The sequence below is a fragment of the Scophthalmus maximus genome, chromosome 3 (assembly GCF_022379125.1).
Source record: "Scophthalmus maximus strain ysfricsl-2021 chromosome 3, ASM2237912v1, whole genome shotgun sequence".
Taxonomy (NCBI): Eukaryota; Metazoa; Chordata; class Actinopteri; order Pleuronectiformes; family Scophthalmidae; genus Scophthalmus; species Scophthalmus maximus.
In genome coordinates, this window is record NC_061517.1 from 277,501 (window position 1) to 302,500 (window position 25,000).

The following is a 25,000-nucleotide window of genomic DNA, read 5'->3' on the forward strand; positions in this document are numbered from 1 at the left end:
GGGTTATTTTTAAACATGGCAGAGATGAGGGGATGGCTGCGACCCGGGGCAGAGACTTCTCCACCTGGAGGAGAAAATCAACGACTGTGGCCGCCGGCGGAGGGATGGTTTTTATTCTAGTGACTGTGACCACATGACCCATGACTCAAAGATCCAGCGTCACATCACACACACGTGACCTCTGTAATCCTGAGGCGGGACGTTCAACTAAACTCTAAACACGTCTGTCTGTGTTTCAGTGTTCGGACGGGAATTCTGCCCAAGACAACTCGTCCCTGAAGCGCGTCGCCGTGGTCGAAGACTTCTTCGACATCATCTATGCCATGCATGTGGAGATGGGCGCTGACCCGGGCAGAGCGCCCAAACACGCGGGCCAAAAGAAAACCTACAAAGCGGTGAGTGAAGAGGACCGGGTCCTCGCAGGTTGGTCCTGAGCAGAGGGAGGCAACAAGGCCACCACACTGCAGATACACTGTGAGGCTGTAGAATACAGTACACAGTATACTGTACACAGTACACAGTACTCAACATGACATCAGGTACAGTAAGCTGCTCTGTGAGGCTTCAAGCTAAATGCTAACATGTAGCGTCACACAGACGTTCATGGTCCGTCCCTGAAGGAAGCGTCGTCACTGTGAACATGTCAGCATTTTATGTGTATATGTTTTATTATTCATAGATTCTTTGTCACGTTTAAACAGGTTTTAAAAGAAAAATATTTGATATGTGAAGTAAGTAGAACTGTAATTGGTTTGGCGTCTGGGATCTGAAAAACTAAAGATCAAGATTATTTAATTTGAAAACACGGGACGCAAAGTGAGGTAAGAGGTCCCAAACTCTGAAGAGACTAAAACACTCTCTGTTAAATGTATGTAGATTTATATATATATATAAATGTATATATATATATATATATATATATATATATATATATAAATGTATATATATATATATATATATATATATATATATATATATATATATATATATATATATATAAAAATGTATATATATATATATATATATATATAAATATACCTGGGAGCCTCCAACCAGCTCCACAGAGTAAAACCTGATCAGCTCAAACTGCAGATTTATTTGTGGACATTATTTATGTTTGTCTGTTGGTTCATGATGCAGCCGAGGTGTCGTGTCCTGTGTGGGGAGGGAGAGGGAGGATGGGGTCAGCAGGATGCTGGGACTCCTCCCCATAGAGCCAATCCCCTGCCCTGTAGAGGTCCTGTCACGTCTCATAGCGTGTACCCTTTTGAGAGGCAGCATCACTGGGGCAGGGCATAATATGGAACTGTCACTGTGGCCTTCTGGGAGGTGCACGCTCCTCTGGGTGGCCTTTCCCTTTCTGCCGCCTCAAGGGGGCTTTTGGGGGGGGGGGCGGTGGGCCGGTGGGTGTGGGCACCCCTGCTGCCTCTCCATGGTCATGTGAAGGTCGCATTTTTACAAGGAAACGCCAGAGGGGTGTGGGGGGGGGGGGGCAGAGAAGGGAGGCTGAGCATGAGGGTGAGGGGCCGGGGGGGGGGGGGGGGGGTAGATATGCACCTGAGAGAACAAGAAGAGAAGAGACGAGCACCACTCGTGTTTGAAGGTTCCACAGCAAGACCACGACAAGATCACAAATCATCACTGACCACGACAAGATCACAAATCATCACTGACCACGACAAGATCACAAATCATCACTGACCACGACAAGATCACAAATCATCACTGACCACGACAAGATCACAAATCATCACTGACCACGACAAGATCACAAATCATCACTGACCACGACAAGATCACAAATCATCACTGACCACGAACCAGATCGTCACTGACCACGAACACGTGGTTCAATAATGATCACACCTGTTCTTCTTCTCGTTCCTCCTCTCGCTCCCCGGTGCAGATCGCAGAGACCTACGCCTTCCTGCCCAGAGAGGCGGTGACTCGCTTCCTGATGAGCTGTGGCGAGTGTCAGAAGAGGATGCACATCAACCCGAGCACCGCAGAGTTCAAAGGTAACGACACACGTGACATCACGTGAGGTTATGAACCAATCAGTCACATTATTACTGTCGCAGGAAACGACTCCATCATAAGACGTTTATTCATTTTTTCACATCATTTCCATTTGTGTTTGACAACAGAACAAATGTCTGACGTTAACTGAACTGAACTCAGGTGTCATCATTACTAAAACATATTGTGTGTATATCCATCACCGACATGATGCAACTCAGACTCAAGCAGACCACACGTCTGTGGGACGACCACAGGGTCCCTCTAGTGGCCGGTGTGGAGACTGCAGCCAGCTCTCACTGTTCTTTTGCAGGATTCTTCTCATAAACAGAAAAGAACTCATTTGAGTGAAGAGAAACGTGTTGGTTTTAATCCTAATCTGTGAAGAGGTTGGTGGAGAGCAGAGAGCTGGTGTTGTTCTACAGAAGAAACCAGCCCGAGGTCGTGGCTGCAGATGGAATCTGTTCTCTGAGATGTGACGGACAGATCATTTGATTCAGTCTGACGTACAGTATCTCTGACGTACAGTATCTCTGATGTACAGTATCTCTGACGTACAGTATCTCTGACTACAGTATCTCTGATGTACAGTATCTCTGACTACAGTATATCTGACGTACAGTATCTCTGATGTACAGTATCTCTGACTACAGTATCTCTGATGTACAGTATCTCTGACTACAGTATCTCTGATGTACAGTATCTCTGACTACAGTATATCTGACGTACAGTATCTCTGACGTACAGTATCTCTGATGTACAGTATCTCTGACTACAGTATCTCTGATGTACAGTATATCTGACGTACAGTATATCTGACGTACAGTATATCTGACGTACAGTATATCTGACTACAGTATATCTGACGTACAGTATCTCTGATGTACAGTATATCTGACGTACAGTATATCTGACTACAGTATATCTGACGTACAGTATCTCTGACGTACAGTATCTCTGATGTACAGTATCTCTGACTACAGTATATCTGACGTACAGTATATCTGACGTACAGTATATCTGACGTACAGTATCTCTGACTACAGTATCTCTGATGTACAGTATCTCTGACTTACAGTATCTCTGACTACAGTATCTCTGATGTACAGTATATCTGATGTACAGTATCTCTGACATACAGTATCTCTGACGTACAGTATCTCTGACATACAGTATCTCTGACGTACAGTATCTCTGACATACAGTATCTCTGACGTACAGTATCTCTGACATACAGTATCTCTGATGTACAGTATCTCTGACGTACAGTATCTCTGACATACAGTATCTCTGACGTACAGTATCTCTGACGTACAGTATCTCTGACGTACAGTATCTCTGATGTACAGTATCTCTGACGTACAGTATATCTGATGTACAGTATCTCTGACGTACAGTATATCTGATGTACAGTATCTCTGACATACAGTATCTCTGACTACAGTATCTCTGACGTACAGTATCTCTGATGCACAGTATCTCTGACGTACAGTATCTCTGACGTACAGTATCTCTGATGCACAGTATCTCTGACGTACAGTATCTCTGACGTACAGTATCTCTGATGCACAGTATCTCTGACGTACAGTATCTCTGATGTACAGTATCTCTGATGCACAGTATCTCTGACGTACAGTATCTCTGATGCACAGTATCTCTGACGCACAGTATCTCTGATGCACAGTATCTCTGACGTACAGTATCTCTGACGTACAGTATCTCTGACGCACAGTATCTCTGATGCACAGTATCTCTGACGTACAGTATCTCTGATGCACAGTATCTCTGACGCACAGTATCTCTGACGTACAGTATCTCTGATGCACAGTATCTCTCACATACAGTATCTCTGACGTACAGTATCACGTCCAGTCTAGTGCAGATCAACGCCCGTGAGAAAAGTAAATGCTTCCGGGTGCAGAACTTGTTTTGGAGACTTTTTTTTCAGTATCATAGCACGTGCACGGGTTCGCTGCAAACAGGAGCTCATTTGGCATGATTTAATAATTTACTGATATGAATCAAAGGTACGGAAGTAAGGAGGTTATGAAAGTTAGACGCTCGGTTTTGAGAAAATGGTGAAGTTATAGTTTAACGTGAATATAATGAAAACTTCATAAAAATTGTAACACATTTATATAATTGAATTATTATCATTATTATCTGTCTTTAACATTTTGTCGTGCAGAAGTGGAAGAAGTTCAAATCATTAAAATTAAGATAATGTGTATAAAAGAAAAATTACCTGCATTAAAAGTATGAGCAACAAATTGTACTTGAAATATGAAACCTCTTCTTCTTCTTCTTCTTCTTCTTCTTCTTCTTCTTCTTCTTCTTCTTCTTCTTCTTCAGAGAACGACCGACCCACCTCACTGGTCCCGGACCTCATCGACTACAACATGCCCCTTACTGCCACCTACCTGAAACAGATGAAACTGCAGTGCATGACGGCCACCGAGCGGGTGAGTGTGTGTGTGAGTGTGTGAGTGAGTGAGTGTGTGTGTGAGTGAGTGAGTGTGTGAGTGTGTGAGTGAGTGAGTGTGTGTGTGAGTGAGTGAGTGTGTGTGTGAGTGTGTGAGTGAGTGAGTGAGTGTGTGAGTGTGTGAGTGAGTGAGTGTGTGTGTGAGTGAGTGAGTGAGTGTGTGTGTGAGTGAGTGAGTGTGTGAGTGTGTGAGTGAGTGAGTGTGTGTGTGAGTGTGTGAGTGAGTGAGTGAGTGTGTGAGTGTGTGAGTGAGTGAGTGTGTGTGTGAGTGTGTGAGTGAGTGAGTGTGTGTGAGTGTGTGAGTGAGTGAGTGTGTGAGTGAGTGAGTGTGTGTGTGAGTGTGTGAGTGAGTGAGTGAGTGTGTGAGTGAGTGTGTGTGTGAGTGTGTGAGTGAGTGAGTGAGTGAGTGTGTGAGTGTGTGAGTGAGTGAGTGAGTGAGTGTGTGAGTGTGTGAGTGAGTGAGTGTGTGTGTGAGTGTGTGAGTGAGTGAGTGTGTGAGTGAGTGAGTGAGTGTGTGAGTGAGTGAGTGTGTGAGTGAGTGAGTGAGTGAGTGTGTGTGTGTGAGTGTGAGCGAGTGTGTGTGTCAGTATCACACCAGGATTAGTGAAGCTTCTGTGCTGAGTGACATCACGTGTGAGACCACGCCCCCGTGTAGCGGCGACACAAACACTCTGACAGAGACACGTCACAAAGTGCAGCAGCATGATGATGATGATGTAGAACCTCATATTCTCACAGAATTATGGATTATTATCCGGAACAATGAGTGTGTGAGTAGACTTGTGTGTGTGTGTGTGTGTGTGTGTGTGTGTGTGTGCGTGTGTCTGTTTCTGTGTGTGTGTGTGTGTGTGTGTGCACTATGAATGAAAGGGCTAATCATTTAATAATTAACTGAGTTTGGGTTTATGTCATCGTTATAGTAATTTGATACATTTCTGAGCTGCAGTGATCAGTTATGAGTTATGAGTTATGAGTGATCAGTCATCCAGTCGTTTGCGGAACCTCGCCCCCGTGGTTCTCATATCTTCCGGTCTCTTCACGTTACAGTCAACATGTTTTATTAAGATCCACAACCTTTAATCTTCAGTTCTGTTGAAGCTCCCTGAATTTTAAAAAGCTCTTTTTTGTGGGTTTTTCCTTCCGTCACTTTCTTTACAGCTGGAACTTTAAAACCTCTTCTCTCAGTGAACAAGAGATTTAAAACTCAGTGAATGTGTCTCGTCAGTGAATCGTCCAGGGACAAAAGGGAAAATGAAATAAAGGAGGTGTGATGTGTCCCCCTCCCTCCTCAGGACGACAGTTCTGTGAGCAGCGAGGAGATGAACGGCCCCGAGCCCACGTGGGTCTCAGCCGCGCCCCTGGTGCCTGAGCCCGGTTCACCCAACGCAGAGCGGGTCAGCAGCACAACGGCCACCGTCAAAGAGGAGGAGGGTGAGTTCTGTTCCTCTGGGACCTGGAGGAGGCGGTTGTGGGTGGAACTCGCTGTTGCGCAGGAAACAGCTTGTTGTTAGTAGACTAATCCAAATAAATCCACTCTTACCGGGGGGGGGGGGGGGGGGGGGGAGGACACCCCTCTCTCTCAGGGTTCAGGGCTCAGAGAAGTGGGACAAAGGCCGATATGACGATAAGAACAGAGAACTTCGTCTCTCTGTTCACTGTTAAAACTCGAACTTTTATTCGACGTGACCCTGAGACCCCCCCCCCCCCCCCCCCCCCCCACTGACACGAGTCTGTTGTAGTAAACAAACCTGATGACAAACGTCCTCTTGCTCCGCCCCTCTGCCAGATGACGACACCTCGGAGAGCGGCAGTGCCAACGGGCTGCCGGCCCTGACCTCCCCGGAGGTGCTGGCTGTTGGTGGGAACCCCCCAGATGGTGGGGCCCCTTACGGGGAGGTGACGGAGAACGGTCTGAGCGCTCCCCTGGACTTCAGCACCACCTCGTCCTCGTCCTCCTCAGAGGATCAGCAGCCGGTCAATCTGAGCGACAGACTGCTGCCGGTGGGGAGCTCGCCGACGACCCCTCAGCCCGCAGAGCCCAACAGGAAGTTCCCCGTCAAGACCGAGTACAACAACAAGGTGAGGACAGACAGTCGATTCACTTAGTCTTCAAGTAATCTGCATAATCTATAATAGTAAAGATATGTTTGTTCTGTCTCTGCTCAGTCTCCTCCCTACAGCTCGGGGAGTTATGACTCTGTGAAGACCGAGCTGAGCATGAGCGCCGAGGACTTGACCTCCGGTCGGACGCAGATGATCGACGACGACGACGACGATCACGACGACCACGATGACAGTGACAAGATCAACGACGCGGAGGGGATGGACCCCGAGAGACTCAAAGCCTTCAATGTTAGTAACCTTATCACATTCACACATTAAACACACAGTTATTATACTATTATACTACTTAATATGCAACATTCACTGTGTATTTGTACATTTCTGATTCTAATGAACCAAAAGAACACAAAGAGTGAAAAGGAAGGATTATGAATATCGTCCCGTTCCATCACCTCCCCCTCCCTCTTTATCCTCCACCTCTAATGCCTTCGCTTCCCTTTCCTCTCTTTTGTTTTGCCCTCTCCCTCCACCCTGCACCCCCACTCCATTTTCTGCTCTACATCCTCTCGTCCCCCTCCCCCCTCTCTCCCTGTCAGATGTTTGTGCGTCTGTTCGTGGATGAGAATCTGGACCGCATGGTGCCCATCTCCAAACAGCCCAAGGAGAAGATCCAGGCCATCATCGAATCCTGTAGCCGGCAGTTCCCAGAGTTCCAGGAACGCTCCCGCAAGCGCATCCGCACCTACCTCAAGTCCTGTCGCCGGATGAAGAAAGGCGGTTTTGAGGTACAAAGTGCCCCCGTCTGAATATTGTCTGTAACAATCCAACACACTAAAGAAATGATTGTTTCATATTCATAATGTGCAAAACTGTCCTGCTGCCAGATCCGACCGACCCCTCCTCACCTCACCTCTGCCATGGCTGAGAACATCCTCGCCTCCGCCTGCGAGAGCGAGACCAGAAACGCTGCCAAGAGGATGCGGCTCGACGTCTACCCAGCGACGGTAAACGTCTCGGCAGTGTGTGTTTGTGAATCATCGTCAAAACGTCACTTCATCCCGGATCTGAGCCTGACTCCACCAAGTCCATCAGTTAGAAGAATGCTTAAGTCGTTGGCGAGGGTCTCAGACGAGGGACGAGGGTGTGAGGGGACGAGTGTGTGAGGGGACGAGGGGACGAGGGTGTGAGGGGACGAGGGGACGAGGGTCTCAGACGAGGGACGAGGGTGTGAGGGGACGAGTGTGTGAGGGGACGAGGGGACGAGGGTCTCAGACGAGGGACGAGGGTGTGAGGGGACGAGTGTGTGAGGGGACGAGGGGACGAGGGTGTGAGGGGACGAGGGTCTCAGACGAGGGACGAGGGTGTGAGGGGACGAGGGGACGAGGGTGTGAGGGGACGAGGGTGTGAGGGGACGAGGGGACGAGGGTCTCAGACGAGGGACGAGTGTGTGAGGGGACGAGGGGACGAGGGTGTGAGGGGACGAGGGTGTGAGGGGACGAGGGGACGAGGGTCTCAGACGAGGGACGAGTGTGTGAGGGGACGAGGGGACGAGGGTCTCAGACGAGGGACGAGGGTGTGAGGGGACGAGGGTGTGAGGGGACGAGGGGACGAGGGTCTCAGACGAGGGACGAGGGTGTGAGGGGACGAGTGTGTGAGGGGACGAGGGTGTGAGGGGACGAGGGGACGAGGGTCTCAGACGAGGGACGAGGGTGTGAGGGGACGAGTGTGTGAGGGGACGAGGGGACGAGGGTGTGAGGGGACGAGGGGACGAGGGTCTCAGACGAGGGACGAGGGTGTGAGGGGACGAGGGGACGAGGGTCTCAGACGAGGGACGAGGGTGTGAGGGGACGAGTGTGTGAGGGGACGAGGGGACGAGGGTGTGAGGGGACGAGGGTGTGAGGGGACGAGGGGACGAGGGACGAGGGTGTGAGGGGACGAGGGTCTCAGACAAGGGGACGAGGGTGTGAGGGGACGAGGGTCTCAGACGAGGGACGAGGGTGTGAGGGGACGAGTGTGTGAGGGGACGAGGGGACGAGGGTGTGAGGGGACGAGGGTGTGAGGGGACGAGGGGACGAGGGTCTCAGACGAGGGACGAGGGTGTGAGGGGACGAGGGGACGAGGGTCTCAGACAAGGGGACGAGGGTGTGAGGGGACGAGGGTGTGAGGGGACGAGGGTGTGAGGGAACGAGGGGACGAGGGTCTCAGACGAGGGGACGAGGGTCTCAGACGAGGGGACGAGGGTGCGAGGGGACGAGGGTCTCAGACGAGGGGACGAGGGACGAGGGTGTGAGGGGACGAGGGGACGAGGGTGTGAGGGGACGAGGGTCTCAGACGAGGGACGAGGGTGCGAGGGGACGAGGGGACGAGGGTCTCAGACGAGGGACGAGGGTGCGAGGGGACGAGGGGACGAGGGTGTGAGGGGACGAGGGTGCAAGGGGACGAGGGTCTCAGACGAGGGGACGAGGGACGAGGGTGTGAGGGGACGAGGGTGCGAGGGGACGAGGGTCTCAGACGAGGGGACGAGGGACGAGGGTGTGAGGGGACGAGGGTGTGAGGGAACGAGGGGACGAGGGTCTCAGACGAGGGGACGAGGGTCTCAGACGAGGGGGCGAGGGTGCGAGGGGACGAGTGTGTGAGGGGACGAGGGGACGAGGGTCTCAGACGAGGGGACGAGGGTCTCAGACGAGGGGGCGAGGGTGCGAGGGGACGAGGGTCTCAGACGAGGGGGCGAGGGTCTCAGACGAGGGTGCGAGGGGGCGAGGGTCTCAGACGACGGGACGAGGGTGCGAGGGGGCGAGGGTCTCAGACGAGGGGACGAGGGTCTCAGACGAGGGGGCGAGGGTCTCAGACGAGGGGACGAGGGTGCGAGGCAGGAGACGCCCAGTCACAAACCAGAGAAAGATCTCAGCACCAATCGTAGAGGCGTGTTTGAGGCGTCGTCCAGGTCCCAGATGGAGCTCACCAGCTGAGCTGAGTCAGTGTACGTCTGAGACACATGACGGTCTAAATGTCAACCGGCAAAAGTGTAAATACAAGCAGAGTGAACTCTCGTGGATGATGAGTCTCGATCTTCATATTTCACAGACTCTCGCTCGAGGTCGAGATCAGAGAATATAACATTATTTTAAACATATCAAACATGTGAATAATTCTGACTGACGTCAACATGGTTGCAACCAGTCGATGAAATGTAAACATCAGCGTTGTCGTGTTTCATCACAGTCTCATCATGATGAAATTCCATCGTCACTTTTTAAAGTGAATACAAATAATCTGCTGTGCCTAATATTTAGTTTAACATTGTTCACCTCTGAAATGAGGCTGAAGTCGTCCACTCTCTCACCGAGGAATTCTGAGAATATGAATATTCATGATATGCAAAAACAAATTTGCTTCACATTTGCATATTGGACAGCGATTGGTTTTCTGTATTTGTGACGACATGGAGCTCGCCAGGATTCGATTGAATTTAAAATTGCAGACAAGCGAAACAGAAATCTGCTTGTTCAGGAGAGGAATGTGAAAACAGCAGGTAGTCGATGTGGACATGTTGGAGACGGGAACAGAAGAAAGACACTTTTAAGGAGTTAAAGGAACATTAAGTGTAAACAACAGATACGACAATATTCTGCTCGACACTGAAACGATTCACTTTCTCGTAGGACGAGTCGGCATCTGTGGACAAGTCGAGCTCGAGGGACGCAGCCCCCGCCGCCCCGACGGCGTTCTCCATTTCCAGCGCAGCCTTTGCGCAGGACCAGCTCTACACCAACGGAGGCCTCAGCTACAACCTGCGAGGATACGGCTCGGTCGGCAGCAACCAGCAGAACTCTGGAGCTGCTCAGACCAACGGTGAGGAGCTGGACCAGATCAGGTTCTGAGACCTGATGGGCTTCATGGTCTCAGTCTTTCTTCAAGCTGCTGACTTTCTTTTGTGTGAGGGGACGAGGGTCTCAGACGAGGGGACGAGGGGACGAGGGTCTCAGACGAGGGGACGAGGGTGTGAGGGGACGAGGGTCTCAGACGAGGGGACGAGGGTGTGAGGGGACGAGGGTCTCAGACGAGGGGACGAGGGGACGAGGGTCTCAGACGAGGGGACGAGGGTCTCAGACGAGGGGACGAGGGTGTGAGGGGACGAGGGGACGAGGGTGTGAGGGGACGAGGGTCTCAGACGAGGGGACGAGGGTCCCAGACGAGGGGACGAGGGTGTGAGGGGACGAGGGTGTGAGGGGACGAGGGTCTCAGACGAGGGGACGAGGGGACGAGGGTCTCAGACGAGGGGACGAGGGTGTGAGGGGACGAGGGTCTCAGACGAGGGGACGAGGGGACGAGGGTCTCAGACGAGGGGACGAGGGTCTCAGACGAGGGGACGAGGGTGTGAGGGGACGAGGGTCTCAGACGAGGGGACGAGGGTGTGAGGGGACGAGGGTCTCAGACGAGGGGACGAGGGTGTGAGGGGACGAGGGTGTGAGGGGACGAGGGTCTCAGACGAGGGGACGAGGGTCTCAGACCAGGATTTATTCTTCAGGATGTTCAGTCCCAACCTGGTTTGGTATTTGAATTATGATTTTAGGATATTTAAAGGTGTTTGGAAGTTTCTTGACCCCGTGTCGTGTCCACAGGTCCCACAGATCTGAGTATGAAGTCCGTCGGCCCAAACTCCTCCTCCAGCTCCAACAGTCACGGTCAGGGCGGCGGGGGGGGCGGAGCTTCGGCCCAGCTCAGCCCCCCGGAGGTCACGGCGGTGAGGCAGCTCATCGCAGGGTACCGGGAGTCCGCGGCCTTCCTCCTCCGCTCGGCAGACGAGCTGGAGAACCTGATCCTGCAGCAGAACTGAGTATGTGCCAAACCGTGCCAAGCCCCGCCCCTCGCCTGTCAGTCACATGTTTCATGTACAAAGACACAGATGTACACGCGTGACGCTGCGGCGCAGCGTAGGTTCGGCACCTCACTCTCAAACCCACACGTTTCTGTATTTGGACGGGCCCGAACATATCACAGGCTGACAAAAGTTTATTTATGCATTTGGTTCACTTTGACCTTAGTGCCCTCATATAGTGCTCATGTAGCCTCATCCCATCCCGTTCCTTTCACCACCTCGACCTCCATTCGTCTCAGGAAGCGATGAAAAGAAAAAAAGAACCGGTACGTAGGAAAGTACCCGAGCCGTTGGACTCACTGTGACCACGACGCCACGTCGCTGGTCTGTGTCGATGTTTGACAGATGAATATTTAGTTCTCGTGATTCAGTGTCAGTACGTCGTCTCTATTTTTACACACATGTGAAATATGCTGTGCAGTGGCATGATTTGATCTGAGTCCAGTCTTTTCTCAATGGAAACTTTGTGTCATGGAACATTTGGAGCGTTGCTCGGTTGAAGTCCGCAGATGAATCCACGGAGCTTCTCACCTCAGCAGCTTCTGTTCGACGAGCAGAAGAAGAAAGAAAATGAACAGACGACATTTTCACCGTCAAGTTCTGACCAACAAACCTGTCGCGAGGTCAAATCTGTACCTCGGTCCTGCTCCGTGGTTTAGAGACAACCAACACGACGTCGGAGGCTCAGAAGACGCCTCGGTATGCAGACGGAGGTCACGGACGGAGGTCACGGACGGAGGTCACGGACGGAGGTCACGGACGCAAGGAGACGACCAGAGCTTCTGGAGAAGTGGACAAAGGTGCAATATTGAAAATGACCAGTAAAGGTGTGTTTACTGAGTCCAGAGGGTCGGAGTCCGTCACCACGACCTCTGGAAGTGATGTCACTGCAGCACTGTAGCCGCTGAGCACCGATCTTTATCGATGACCTCACAACGGAGGAACAAGATTACCGTGGGTCCGTCAACTCTAAACCTCCGTAACGAAGACGAGGAAATGAAACTTAATGTTGCACGTGTTTTTGATTTGGGGTCAATTTGTTCTGTGAGTGAAAACAGTGTGTGTGTGTCCTCCGTCCGTCAGTGCGTCTGTTTCGTCACCTCTGACCTCTGACCTCTGACCATTCATCATCTCCACTGTGTCTGAAAAAACTGTTTCAAAAAAAAGAAGCAAGAGACAATCTTTAAAGAAGACGTGATCGCATCACAGTTTACTCTCCCAGCGTTCTGCTGTGTGTGTGTGTGTGTGTGTGTGTGAGTGTGTGTGTGTGTGTGTGTGTGTGTGTGTGTGTGTGTGTGTGTGTGTAGATTTTCAGTTTGTGTACAAGTGGAGTGACACAGTTTTTACAACATCAATCTCTGACAACTGAAACATTCCAAACAGGCGACGACTCGTCGATCAGCCGAACGCGGCTCGAGAGATATTTCAGTTTTCACCACGAATCAATCATATCTCTCACGTTTCTTTAAGCAGCATTCATAATTCTCTCAGCGCCGTCAGGCAGGTCTGACAGCACACGTTTTATTATTCACATTCTCTAAACTGTGAAGTTGTGAAGCACTTTAATGCTCAGGATGAAAGAGAAACACAAAGTGATGATGTGAGTTTATAAAATCAGCTTCAGATCAGACACGTACAGAAGTGATGATGACGAAGGAGAATCTGACTCGACTGCAGAGAAACATCTGATCGTGTGTTTGGTTCGTGTGAGCGACGGGATTCACCTGCTTCATGACGCTGGTTCCACTTCATGAGGTGAAACACAAACATGTGATGTGACTCACAGTGAAGAACCAGAGAGAGACGCTGTGTTCCAGTCCTGGTCCTGGTCCTGGTCCTGGTCCTGGTCCTGGTCCTGGTCCTGAAGTGAACCTCCCTCATGAAGCAGAACTTCCTGGTTTTCCAAGTCAAATCTCCTCACACGTCACGTCTTCCTCGTCTCCTCCGACCTGCTCGTCTGTTACCGTAGCGACAGCAGATCCTCATCACTAACATCTCGTCTGTTACCGTAGCAACAGCAGATGCTCGTCCCGTGTTCACAGATCTGTCTTCTGTCCTGAGTCTCTGCTGAGCGACACTTGGTGTTTGGTGGAGTTACTGTGATCAACACGTCCTCGTGGTCACGTCGCCGTCGTTGTTGTTTTCTTTCTGTTTCTCTTCTGATAAATGGCCCATGGACTTTCTCTTTGTATTGACTGGACAGTGTAATCTCTTGGTAGCTTGTGGATCCGTGGTCAGATAAATGTTCTGTACAAAGAGTGATGACAGATGTTTTACCTTCTTTTCTCTGTGGGTGCAGCAGTTCAAGTATCAAAGTGGTTTTAGCCTGTTTGAACTTTTGATTTGGTCGTGGTCTGTATTTCTTCTCTTGTTATTTATATCATTTGGATCGTTGCCTCTCCTGCACGACGACAGACTGTAGCTCTGTGCAGGAGCTCGTACTGTAAACCTGTGAAGCTTTGTATCCCCTCTGGTCTGAACTCAGTGAAGTGTGATGTTTACATGTACAGTTTTACACAATACTTTTCTTTTGAGTCTTATTCCCTCCTCACCTTTATCTGTGTACATCCGCCCAGATACGTTCTTTTGATCTGGTTGTTGCATCAAGTGCAGACGTGACCTCTGACGACCCGGTCACATGGTCAGTGGCCTGTGACCTCTGGTCGTGGTCGGTGACCTCTCTGACGACCATGTGACCTGTGACCTCTGGTCGTGGTCGGTGACCTCTCTGACGACCATGTGACCTGTGACCTCTGGTCGTGGTCGGTGACCTCTCTGACGACCATGTGACCTGTGACCTCTGGTCGTGGTCGGGTCACTGTTGTGATGCTTCCAGCATTTTAATCTAAAATTTAAAAAAAAAGGAGCTTCACCAGAAAAGATTCATTAAGGATCAAGACGACTTTAATCAGCTGTTTTAAAATACTGTTGTGGCCTAAAGGAGGACGTGAGGTGAGGTCCAGTTATTACTCAACATGAAGTGCTCATACTGTAATATTTTAATATCTGACTGGTGCCCTGAAAGCTCCACTTTGACCGGTTGTCACATGAAAGCCATTCCCCTCTCGCGGCCTCAAGGGGAAACATAAACCTCAGGAAATATGAATCTCCAACTTTAGTTTTTATCTATCCATCAACATTTATATGAGATGTCTATTGTTTTGTACATTTATCATTGTGATTTAAAAGTGGAGCTTTTTTCCAGTAACCTGTGACTTAATATTTTTGATTTTTCTTTTTCGGAGTGTTTATAGGTATGGATATTTATTATTATTATTATTATTATTATTATTATTATTATTATTATTATGTGAAACTACAAAAAGACAAAAGAAAAGGTTGAACCTGTTTCATTTGTATGTTTCATGATAATCTGTGGAGGCGAGACTCGAACATGTCTCTGACACTGAGGAACATGCCTCTTCAGTGTCGCATCAACGCTACGACAAAAAACTACAAAACAACAGAGAGACAGAGAAACGAGACAGAGTGACGCCTCTGTCTTCTCCCGATGTCAGTCATTGAATAAAACTGTGCGATGAGCTATCAATCATTTCTCACTGGACTTTCATCTGTGATTCCTGCAAACATCAGTAAAACACCACAAGAGGGCAGCATACACACACACACACACACACACACACAGACACACACACACACACACACACACACACACACACACACACACAAACAGAGTTATTAATGTCCATATACTTGTCAAACACATTAATGCAACATTCACTGAAGTACAGGATATTCATATTTCCTCTACCTCTGCCTCGTTCACTTGTTAACATTTGCTGATCATTAATTGTGCAGGTTATTGGTCATTAGCCATTTCAACCTCATGGTGGCGTCAGATGGAAAGTTAAGGTCCAGTGAGTAGAAATGGAATATGATATTCATAATTATGGACACTCAGGGGAGATTCCTCACTGATGATCACTGAGGTTGTTTTTTAACTGAACACTGTGAACTGATGTACTTCATGATTTCATCAGTCAACAGTCGCAGTGTTTTCACAAAGTGTCCGACCAGAGTCAATATTCACACAGCGATAACAACAATAACATCACTATATATTTAGCTGCAAGTTCTTTTTTCTCAAATGTACAATTTCAGATACAGTTACAGTGAAACATGTTTTTAAATAGTTTTTTTCTAAACTACAAATACTTATAATACTTATAAATACTACTACTAGTACGTTTCATGTTTCTAGTAGTACAAGTCCTTCATTGCATGTTGACGTTCCTTTATGCTATTTTTCAATATTGTATCTTTCCATACCATTCCACTAGTATTTTTGATGAGAGGTCATGGGGGTCAACAAATTGACCATTTCTACGATGTGTCATAATTATAAATGAAATTTATCATTCTTATTCTTATTCTTATTATAAACCAACTGGTACAAAGACTCAGTTGGAATTTGTTTCCAGGTTTTTCCTTCAGAATAAAACATGATTCACTCAACATTGCTGAGGAGCGTTCAGGGTCCACGTCCTCAGTGGGTCGACCCTGAACGCCCCTCAGCGACACGTGGACACACGTTCACGTTCGCTGCTCATGCTGCTGATCAAACACAGAACTAAAACTGGACGACCTCTGACCTCCTGCAACCAGTTTGAACACTTCCTGTAAATACTCTACGACTACACGGCGAGTTTGGCTGCGCTGCAGCTGTTGCTGTTCAGAATCAATGTTTAAATAATGAAACCCTTCATTCAAAAACTGTCTGTGGCAAATAAATAAAGTGTCGTGATTAAAGGAGGGAAACATTTCATGGTTTGTTGTTTCAGAATAAATACTATGTGTGATTCGGAGGGAAACTCAGTGTGAGGGATCGTTTGCACTCGAGGACGTTTTTAGACCCGAGCATCTCTGATACGCAGCCAGGAATAGTTCGGCTCCGGAGGACGCGACACGCTTTCTACAAATAGAGATGTGAAGGTATGAAAACGTGAATCATGAAGTATGTGCCCCAGTATGTGTCCCAGTGTGTGTCCCAGTGTGTCCCAGTGTGTGTCCCAGTGTGTGTCCCAGTGTGTGTCCCAGTGTGTCCCAGTGTCTGTCCCACTGTGTGTCCCAGTTTGTCCCAGTGTGTGTCCCAGTATGTCCCAGTGTGTGTCCCAGTGTGTGTCCCAGTATGTGTCCCAGTGTCTGTCCCACTGTGTGTCCCAGTTTGTCCCAGTGTGTGTCCCAGTATGTCCCAGTGTGTGTCCCAGTGTGTGTCCCAGTATGTGTCCCAGTGTCTGTCCCACTGTGTGTCCCAGTTTGTCCCAGTGTGTGTCCCAGTATGTCCCCCAGTATGTGTCCCAGTGTCTGTCCCACTGTGTGTCCCAGTTTGTCCCACTGTGTGTCCCAGTTTGTCCCAGTGTGTCCCACTGTGTCTGTCCCAGTGTTTCCCACTGTTGGTCCCAGTATGTCCCCCAGTGTGTGTCCCAATCTGTGTGTCCCAATCTGTGTGTCCCAGTGTGTGTCCCAGTTTGTCCCAGTATGTGTCCCAGTGTGTCCCAATGTCCGTCCCACTGTGTGTCCCAGTTTGTCCCAGTGTGTCCCCCGGTGTGTCCCACTGTGTCTGTCCCAGTGTGTCCCACTGTGTCTGTCCCAGTATGTGTCCCAGTGTGTCCCAGTGTCCGGCCCACTGTGTGTCCCAGTTTGTCCCAGTGTGTCCCCCGGTGTGTCCCACTGTGTCTGTCCCAGTGTGTGTCCCAGTGTGTCCCACTGTTGGTCCCAGTGTGTCCCCCAGTGTGTGTCCCAGTGTGTGTCCCAGTGTTTCCCACTGTTGGTCCCAGTATGTCCCCCAGTGTGTGTCCCAATCTGTGTGTCCCAATCTGTGTGTCCCAGTGTGTGTCCCAGTTTGTCCCAGTATGTGTCCCAGTGTGTCCCAGTGTCCGTCCCACTGTGTGTCCCAGTTTGTCCCAGTGTGTCCCCCGGTGTGTCCCACTGTGTCTGTCCCAGTTTGTCCCAGTGTGTCCCACTGTGTCTGTCCCACTGTGTGTCCCAGTTTGTCCCAGTGTGTCCCACTGTGTCTGTCCCAGTGTGTGTCCCAGTGTGTCCCACTGTGTCTGTCCCAGTATGTGTCCCAGTGTGTCCCAGTGTCCGGCCCACTGTGTGTCCCAGTTTGTCCCAGTGTGTCCCCCGGTGTGTCCCACTGTGTCTGTCCCAGTGTGTGTCCCAGTGTGTCCCACTGTTGGTCCCAGTGTGTCCCCCAGTGTGTGTCCCAGTGTGTGTCCCAGTATGTCCCAGTGTGTGTCCCAGTGTCTCTGTTTGACTTTTGCCCTGATGACTTCTACGACTGAATTCTAACCAGACTTTGTTCCGTCTATTCTTAGATGTTCATCATTTGCACATTGCAAAATGTTCCCTGCAGGTTATTTCGTGGAAAAGTCAGAAGAGAAAACCGGTGAGTTCATTGATCTTTCTCACAGTGAACAGAAATACAGTGTCAGCACAATCATCTGAAAATCTTCAGGGACTAATATGAGAATAACGGGTGATACAGTTTGTTCTGGTGAATTACAATGAGTTTTTTTTTCCTTATGACAGAATTACACAATGTTATTAATCTAAAATAAGTTTGAATGTTTTTTCCTTCAGTATTTTTCTTGTTGATTAATTTATTTGTTCATCTGGTGATTTTACTGCCGTAGTATTTTATATCACTTGTTTGTTGTGATGTATATTTATTTTTATATACTGGACAGCACCATAAGGAGTTTATGAATATAAGTGAATCCAACGTTCTCCAGACTTTGTTTCAGAATATAAATAATGTTTAATGTTTATTTCTTTAAGATCAGAACTTGGACTTGAACAAGTTGCACTTGACCTTTAAAGCTTTGTCTCTGACTAAAACTTTGACAAGTTGAAACATTTTTAAAAAGATTCCTGCTCTTTATCTTCATGCTCCTTGTTCGAGCAGCGAGTCTGTGTCGGATGACACACACACAAACATCATGTTTCAACAGGGGCTGCACGGTGGTGTAGTGTTAGCTACACCACAGCAAGAAAGAACTGGGTTCGAATCCCGGTTCAACCAGGGCCTTTCTGTGTGGAGTTTGCATGTTCTCCCTGTGTATGCGTGGGTTCTCTCCGGGTTCTCCCGAAGTCCAAAGACATGCAGATTGTGGTTAGGTAAATTGTCTCTGTATGTGGCCCTGTGATAGGCTGGCGACCTGTCCTGGGTGAACCGCCTCTCGCCCAATGTCAGCTGGGATTGGCTCCAGCCCCCCGTGACCCTTTAATGGATAAAGCCGTAAACGATGGATGAATGAATGTGTGATTATGAAACAGCTGCTCTGCTGTGAGGAAACAACACAATGGAGTTGTGGGCCCTTTTTATTTGTAATTATAAACAATATCGAGTTACAAGAGCAATAGAATGAAAAACAAACTTTTTACACACTTCACTTTGGTCGTAATAAAATATAAACATACTATCCACGGGCAATAAGCAAAATATATCTAATAAAGGAAGAAGAAAACAACACCCTCATCATCAGCACCAGCATCTCCAGCTCAGGGGCTGGACTAGACACGGCCAGCTGAGGATCAGGGGTCGGGGGTCGGGGGTCGGCAGGAGTCTAGGAGGAGGCAGGTGAAGAGGTCAAGGGTCGGGGGTCAGGGGTCAGCAGGAGTCTAGGAGGAGGCAGGTGAAGAGGTCAGGGGTCGGGAGTCGTCATGAGTCTAGGAGGAGGCAGGTGAAGAGGTCAAGGGTCGGGGGTCGGGAGTCGGCAGGAGTCTAGGAGGAGGCAGGTGAAGAGGTCAAGGGTCGGGGGTCAGGGGTCAGCAGGAGTCTAGGAGGAGGCAGGTGAAGAGGTCAGGGGTCGGGGGTCAGGGGTCAGCAGGAGTCTAGGAGGAGGCAGGTGAAGAGGTCAGGGGTCGGGGGTCAGGGGTCAGCAGGAGTCTAGGAGGAGGCAGGTGAAGAGGTCGACAGTTCAGACTTTCCAGTTTCACTACTTTCGCTGAGTTGTCTGTTCAGAACCATCTCCTTGGCGACGCAGGTCACCTGACCATCGGCCACCGTGTAGGTTCTGTTCCTGCAACACGGAGAAACGTTCAGACTCAGACCCACAGAACCAAATTATTAATAATAATGATAATAATACTTATAATGATAATAAAGAGAGGAGCTTGTGTTGTTTTAGTTCTCTCACTTCTGACTGTCAGGTCCGCTCTGCGCGCCTGGCTGGTTCTGTTTCGCAAAGAAAAACGAGGTCCACCAGTGTCCGGAGTCCTGCCTCGGAAGTCCTGAACAGAAAATCAGAACTTTATGGTCAAAGGTTTTGTTCTGGTGCCATCACACGTTCATATGACTCATCATGTCCATACTGTACCTGGGTGGTGAGGGATGACCTCACCGCTGAACTCCGCACTGCCACACGAGCTGTTGCTGGACGTGGAGCCGATGCGTCCTGGAACAAATACATTCATCATATGGCATCATATCACTTCACATCACATCATATCACATCATATCACTTCATATCACATCACATCACATCACATCATATCACATCATATCACTTCATATCACATCATATCACATCATATCACTTCACATCACATCACATCACATCATATCACATCATATCACATCATATCACATCATATCACATCATATCACATCATATCACATCACATCACATCACATCACATCACATCACATCACTTCACATCACATCACATCACATCACATCACATCACATCACATCACATATCATCATATCACATCACATCACATCATATCACATCATATCACATCATATCACATCATATCACATCACATCACATCACATCACATCACATCACATCACATCACATCACATCACATCACATCATATCATATCACATCATATCACTTCACATCACATCATATCACAGACATTCACAGACTACAGATATGTCATCTGCTATTTTGGCCATTTTCTCAAAAGAGTACAAAATATATATATATTTATATATATAAATATATGTATACATAGTCTGACTCACTTCTGTAGTAGTCGTGGGTGGCGATGAGCGAGCCACTGGATGGAATCGCTGCCATTTTCTCGACCTCGAGATGGAATATGGAAACCTGGACGAGAGACGGAGGGAAACAGATATTTGTTTGGGTTTAAAATGGAAAAACTATTCACCATCATTTCATTTCTTTCATTTGATATTTTCAAAAGCATTTTCCAGGAGCTTCAGTGTTCATGAGGCACGAAGTGAGAACGTTCACAGAGCAGCTGTCACTCATCGCCCTCTGCTCCACTTCTTCACTGAGCAGCTGCTTCGAGGAATCTCGTTTCCCATGACTCAAATAAACTGTGTGTGTGTGTGTGTGTGTGTGTGTGTGTGTCTGTGTGTGTGTGGAGGCAACAGGCTGAAGTATTGCTGCAGTGGACGACATGTTTGTTCTGCTCAGAGAATCACGGTCGACTCTGAACAAAAACTTATAACTGTAGTTAAATGTGTTGAATATAAGGAAATATGCAAAAATGCACATTATATGTTTTCCACCTGAACCGATTGCACATATCTTTAAATAGTACACACATGTATATATTTTTACTTTAGTTTCATAGATTTAACTTTTCTTGCAATTTAAGTTCCAGGTGTATCAATGTGTATTAATACACGTGTACTAATACACATGTATTAATGTTTTGACAGAACCGGTTGGAGGCTGTGAAGATTAACAGCAGGTCAACAACAGCTTTGTGGATTTGAAGGAGCAGATGAACACACGTCCCAGATAAAGAGCTGACATGTGAGCGAGCGCACACACACACACACACACACACACACACACACATACACACACACACACACACACACACACACACACCTTTGTATTTCGTGATGAGGACAGAAGTGATAGAAGTGACGACCTACCTGTGAGGTTAGGGTCGTGCTGACGTCAGCAGGTGCGTCGGGCTGCAGGTGAAGAGGAGCAGGTGGTTCCGATGGCCCATGTGAGGACAGACTGTCAGGACGCAGCAGCAGGAAGAAGCTTTTATAGGATCTGTGCTGGACGGGGGCGGGGGCGGGGGCGGGGACTAACCCTAACAGGAACACGGACACGGAGACACCGACAGAGAGGCTGGTTCCCTGAAGGACTCACGTGTTGGTCTGAGTTCATAGAGACGCCTTTATTGTTCAGGGTATTTTGGGAAATGACAGGAGACATTTTCACCTCTCACCCACATACCTCCTCCTCTTCCTCCTCTTTCTCCTCCTCACCCACATACCTCCTCCTCTTCCTCCTCTTTCTCCTCCTCACCCACATACCTCCTCCTCTTCCTCCTCTTTCTCCTCCTCACCCACATACCTCCTCCTCTTCCTCCTCCTCTTTCTCCTCCTCACCCACATACCTCCTCCTCTTCCTCCTCTTTCTCCTCCTCACCCACATACCTCCTCCTCTTCCTCCTCTTCCTCCTCCTCACCCACATACCTCCTCCTCTTCCTCCTCCTCACCCACATACCTCCTCCTCTTCCTCCTCCTCCTCCTCCTCACCCACATACCTCCTCCTCTTCCTCCTCCTCCTCCTCACCCACATACCTCCTCCTCTTCCTCCTCCTCCTCCTCCTCACCCACATACCTCCTCCTCTTCCTCTTCCTCCTCACCCACATACCTCCTCCTCTTCCTCCTCCTCCTCACCCACATACCTCCTCCTCTTCCTCTTCCTTGACCAGATACTTCCTCTTCCTCCTCCTCCTCACCCACATACCTCCTCCTCTTCCTCCACATACCTCCTCCTCTTCCTCCTCCTCCTCACCCACATACCTCCTCCTCTTCCTCTTCCTTGACCAGATACTTCCTCTTCCTCCTCCTCCTCACCCACATACCTCCTCCTCTTCCTCCTCCTCCTCACCCACATACCTCCTCCTCTTCCTCTTCCTCCTCACCCACATACCTCCTCCTCTTCCTCACCCAGATATCTCCTCCACGTGGGGTCCAGGGTCCTGCTGCTGTTAAAATAGGGGAGGAGCTGGAGATCGAACCACCGACCTGACGAGTAGAGGTCAACCGCCTCGAACACCACCATTTTTGGAGTGATAGAACTTTTTGCCCAAAAATCTCCCTCTGTAATAAACTGTCCTTAATGTTCAAATGAAACAATGATTTTGATAGATCTGAGCCAGTTATTATCTCATATGAAGAGATGATCATCATGATCCTGTAGATGACTTCAGTTATCAGGGAACTATTTTTTTAATCACCTGTAGGATCTGACAGTGACTTTATCACAGACTCGATTTCTACAGATATCAATATTAACAACGATGTTAAAAGTTTCATATGTTGATGTCTCTAGCGCCACCTGGTGGTTGTATTATCTAATACAGCTTCCACTGACTGTACTTCAGGTTTATTAACAAACTGTCTGGACTGAAGAATTATTCTGGAGTAATGATTTTAGTTAATTAAATTGACTTTCGCCGACAAATTATGACAAAAAGCCAAAACAACATTCAATTGACTTTAACTACAAAATCACAGACGTACAAAAATACTTGTATTTACAAACTGTAATACAACAGTCATACCATTTATGAAACTTGCTGAAATATTAAGTAGTAAAATATTTTTAAGGTTAGAGTAAGTTAAACATGAAATATTAATACATTGTACTTGTCATTCTGTAATAACTCACAGTGAGAAATAACAAATCACATTGTTGCTTAACTTTACAAGGTATGAAAAATAATTTGTGGTCGTTTGTGATCTCATGACGCGTTGTGTCGAGAGGATCGTCGCTGGAACCCGGACGCGTCTCCATTGTTCGTCACCTTGTCCTGAAGAGACGCACAACAAACAGGTGGTCAAAGCTCCAACGTCAGAAAACTGTCAACGTCTTCTGTGTGAAAACTCACCTTCACGCTGACGACCATCTCCTCCAGAGACTTGAACGTAGACGAGTGTCTGCAGAGAAATGTCAACATTCATTACCAGCTGTCATACTGTATTTTAATGACCCGCAAAAAATCTAAAGACTTTACAGATCATGGATCAGTGTAGTTTTACCTCATGGTCGGGACACTGACAGTGTGACTCAGGCTGCTGAGGGACGGACGGAGAACGTGAGGGTTAAATATGACAAGTACAAAAAACTCATAAATCAAACATCTGATCGGTTCAACATTTTTTTTTCATGTAAATTCAATCATGAGAAATATTAATAGTGATTTGAATCATCCAGTTACATCTCTTGTCTGATGTGTTATTATTATTATTATTATTATAATCATCATCATCATCATCATCGTTGTTGTTGTTATATAACTATGGTGTACAGGTACAATTAGTGCTTTTTAATTATTGTGTCAGTAATAATAAATTTGAAAGTGATTTTATCAGAAATATTTGAAATTGATAAAAATGATTAATCAACAATTCAAAATGAAATTAAATGATGTCACTTTATGGTCCATTGTCTTATGAATGAATCCACCAGTTGTTTCATACAGTTTACACATTAATATATTATCAATATAAAAGTCCCTTTTATGAAATAACTGAATATGAATTCATGGAGGAAACAGATGTTTCTGGTGTCGTGGTGCCGACACCTGTGAGCCTGAGTCTTACCGTGGTGGACCGGGGAGAGGAAGAGCTCTGTGGACACACACACACACACACACACACACACACACACACACACACACACACACAGAGATAACGTCACACAGCTTCTGCATGAGAACAACAACAGACTTAACTGCTGTGATCAGATTACTGCTGCTGCACACGACGGAGGCTTCGACCTCGGAGAGAAGTTCTACTCAGACTTTACAGAACATGGAGGCCGTGGTCCGACTGTGGCTTCAATAATAACCTGATCAACTGATCTGCTACATTAGCATATTAATGAGGTAACACTGATCAACACTTTGATCCAATAGGTTCAAATTGCTACGTGATACGTTGCAGGTAAAGAGAAACTTATGAAAAAGTTTTGTTCATTGGATTAATTCAGAGGACACTAATAAAAATGATGAGCTGCACAAATCTGCATATTAATTCAAGTTGCCTACAGGTACAAAAGAAATTAGGAGGGAGGAATTAAGGTTTGTTCTGAGGTCACCTCATCTCTGCCAGTCTCCTGGTGAAGGCCACGCCCACATTGGACAGCGCAGCCGACGTCACCTGACCAGCGTGAGACAGATTGTCTCGTGTCCTCACGTACCTGAAGGAGGACGGAGAAGGACATGAGATATTAATCAGTTAACAACAAGCACATATAGTCAGAGATTACAGGTACAGGTTCAGGTACAGCTACAGGTACGCTGCTCCAGGTTGGTCCCGTTAAAGCTTCTGCTCTGAGCCCGTTGAGGCCGTGAGCTCATTATCGAGGAACCGATCCTCTTTGTCCATGAAAATCCCATCACTGGTTTCTAAGAATAGATTCTGTTTATGTTACGAACACGGGACGGACGCAGGGAAACAGCTGCAACGTGACACGACGACACAACGTGTTATAGTCTATTAGAATATGACGACTCACACACTGGAGTGGCTGATGTCGTCCAGAGTGGCTGAGGCAGTGAGATATCTGAA

The 25,000-nt window shown here is 48.0% G+C and overlaps 3 protein-coding genes and 2 long non-coding RNA genes across 5 annotated transcripts in view; 2 read left to right on the top strand and 3 right to left on the bottom strand.

Annotated features, from left to right (window-relative positions):
• Positions 1-1,947, bottom strand: part of LOC118317293 — an 8,158-nt gene extending 6,211 nt beyond the window's left edge. The window contains exon 1 of the long non-coding RNA XR_004795387.2: positions 1,815-1,947. This is a non-coding gene — a long non-coding RNA (uncharacterized LOC118317293). The remainder of the gene's footprint in view (positions 1-1,814) is intronic.
• Positions 1-14,999, top strand: part of nol4la (nucleolar protein 4-like a) — a 25,908-nt gene extending 10,909 nt beyond the window's left edge. Inside the window, exons 2-11 of the mRNA XM_047331220.1 lie at positions 240-395; positions 1,907-2,018; positions 4,372-4,481; positions 5,794-5,932; positions 6,288-6,580; positions 6,668-6,853; positions 7,162-7,350; positions 7,450-7,569; positions 10,228-10,417; positions 11,188-14,999. Of these exons, the coding sequence (XP_047187176.1) occupies positions 240-395; positions 1,907-2,018; positions 4,372-4,481; positions 5,794-5,932; positions 6,288-6,580; positions 6,668-6,853; positions 7,162-7,350; positions 7,450-7,569; positions 10,228-10,417; positions 11,188-11,402 (1,710 nt within the window). The 3' untranslated portion in view covers positions 11,403-14,999. The remainder of the gene's footprint in view (positions 1-239; positions 396-1,906; positions 2,019-4,371; positions 4,482-5,793; positions 5,933-6,287; positions 6,581-6,667; positions 6,854-7,161; positions 7,351-7,449; positions 7,570-10,227; positions 10,418-11,187) is intronic.
• Positions 15,000-16,252: 1,253 nt separating this feature from the next.
• LOC124849894 lies at positions 16,253-21,267 on the top strand. Its single transcript, XR_007030510.1, has 3 exons — positions 16,253-16,397; positions 17,783-17,853; positions 21,111-21,267. It is a non-coding gene; the product is annotated as an uncharacterized LOC124849894 (long non-coding RNA).
• On the bottom strand, positions 18,773-21,445 carry ppdpfa (pancreatic progenitor cell differentiation and proliferation factor a). The gene is made up of 5 exons (XM_035645857.2): positions 21,333-21,445; positions 20,445-20,529; positions 19,787-19,864; positions 19,607-19,700; positions 18,773-19,489 (listed from the first exon to the last, which is right to left on the bottom strand). The coding sequence occupies exons 2-5, from the start codon at positions 20,497-20,499 to the stop codon at positions 19,357-19,359; spliced, it is 360 nt and encodes a 119-aa protein (XP_035501750.1). The 5' UTR covers positions 20,500-20,529; positions 21,333-21,445; the 3' UTR covers positions 18,773-19,356.
• Positions 21,446-22,892: 1,447 nt separating this feature from the next.
• The window catches only part of LOC118317291 (tumor protein D54-like), a 4,684-nt gene continuing 2,576 nt past the window's right edge, over positions 22,893-25,000 (bottom strand). The window contains exons 4-9 of the mRNA XM_035645856.2: positions 24,948-24,995; positions 24,528-24,629; positions 24,032-24,058; positions 23,468-23,503; positions 23,317-23,365; positions 22,893-23,238 (exon numbers count right to left, since the gene is read on the bottom strand). Coding sequence (XP_035501749.1) covers positions 23,170-23,238; positions 23,317-23,365; positions 23,468-23,503; positions 24,032-24,058; positions 24,528-24,629; positions 24,948-24,995 — 331 coding nt within the window. The 3' untranslated portion in view covers positions 22,893-23,169. The remainder of the gene's footprint in view (positions 23,239-23,316; positions 23,366-23,467; positions 23,504-24,031; positions 24,059-24,527; positions 24,630-24,947; positions 24,996-25,000) is intronic.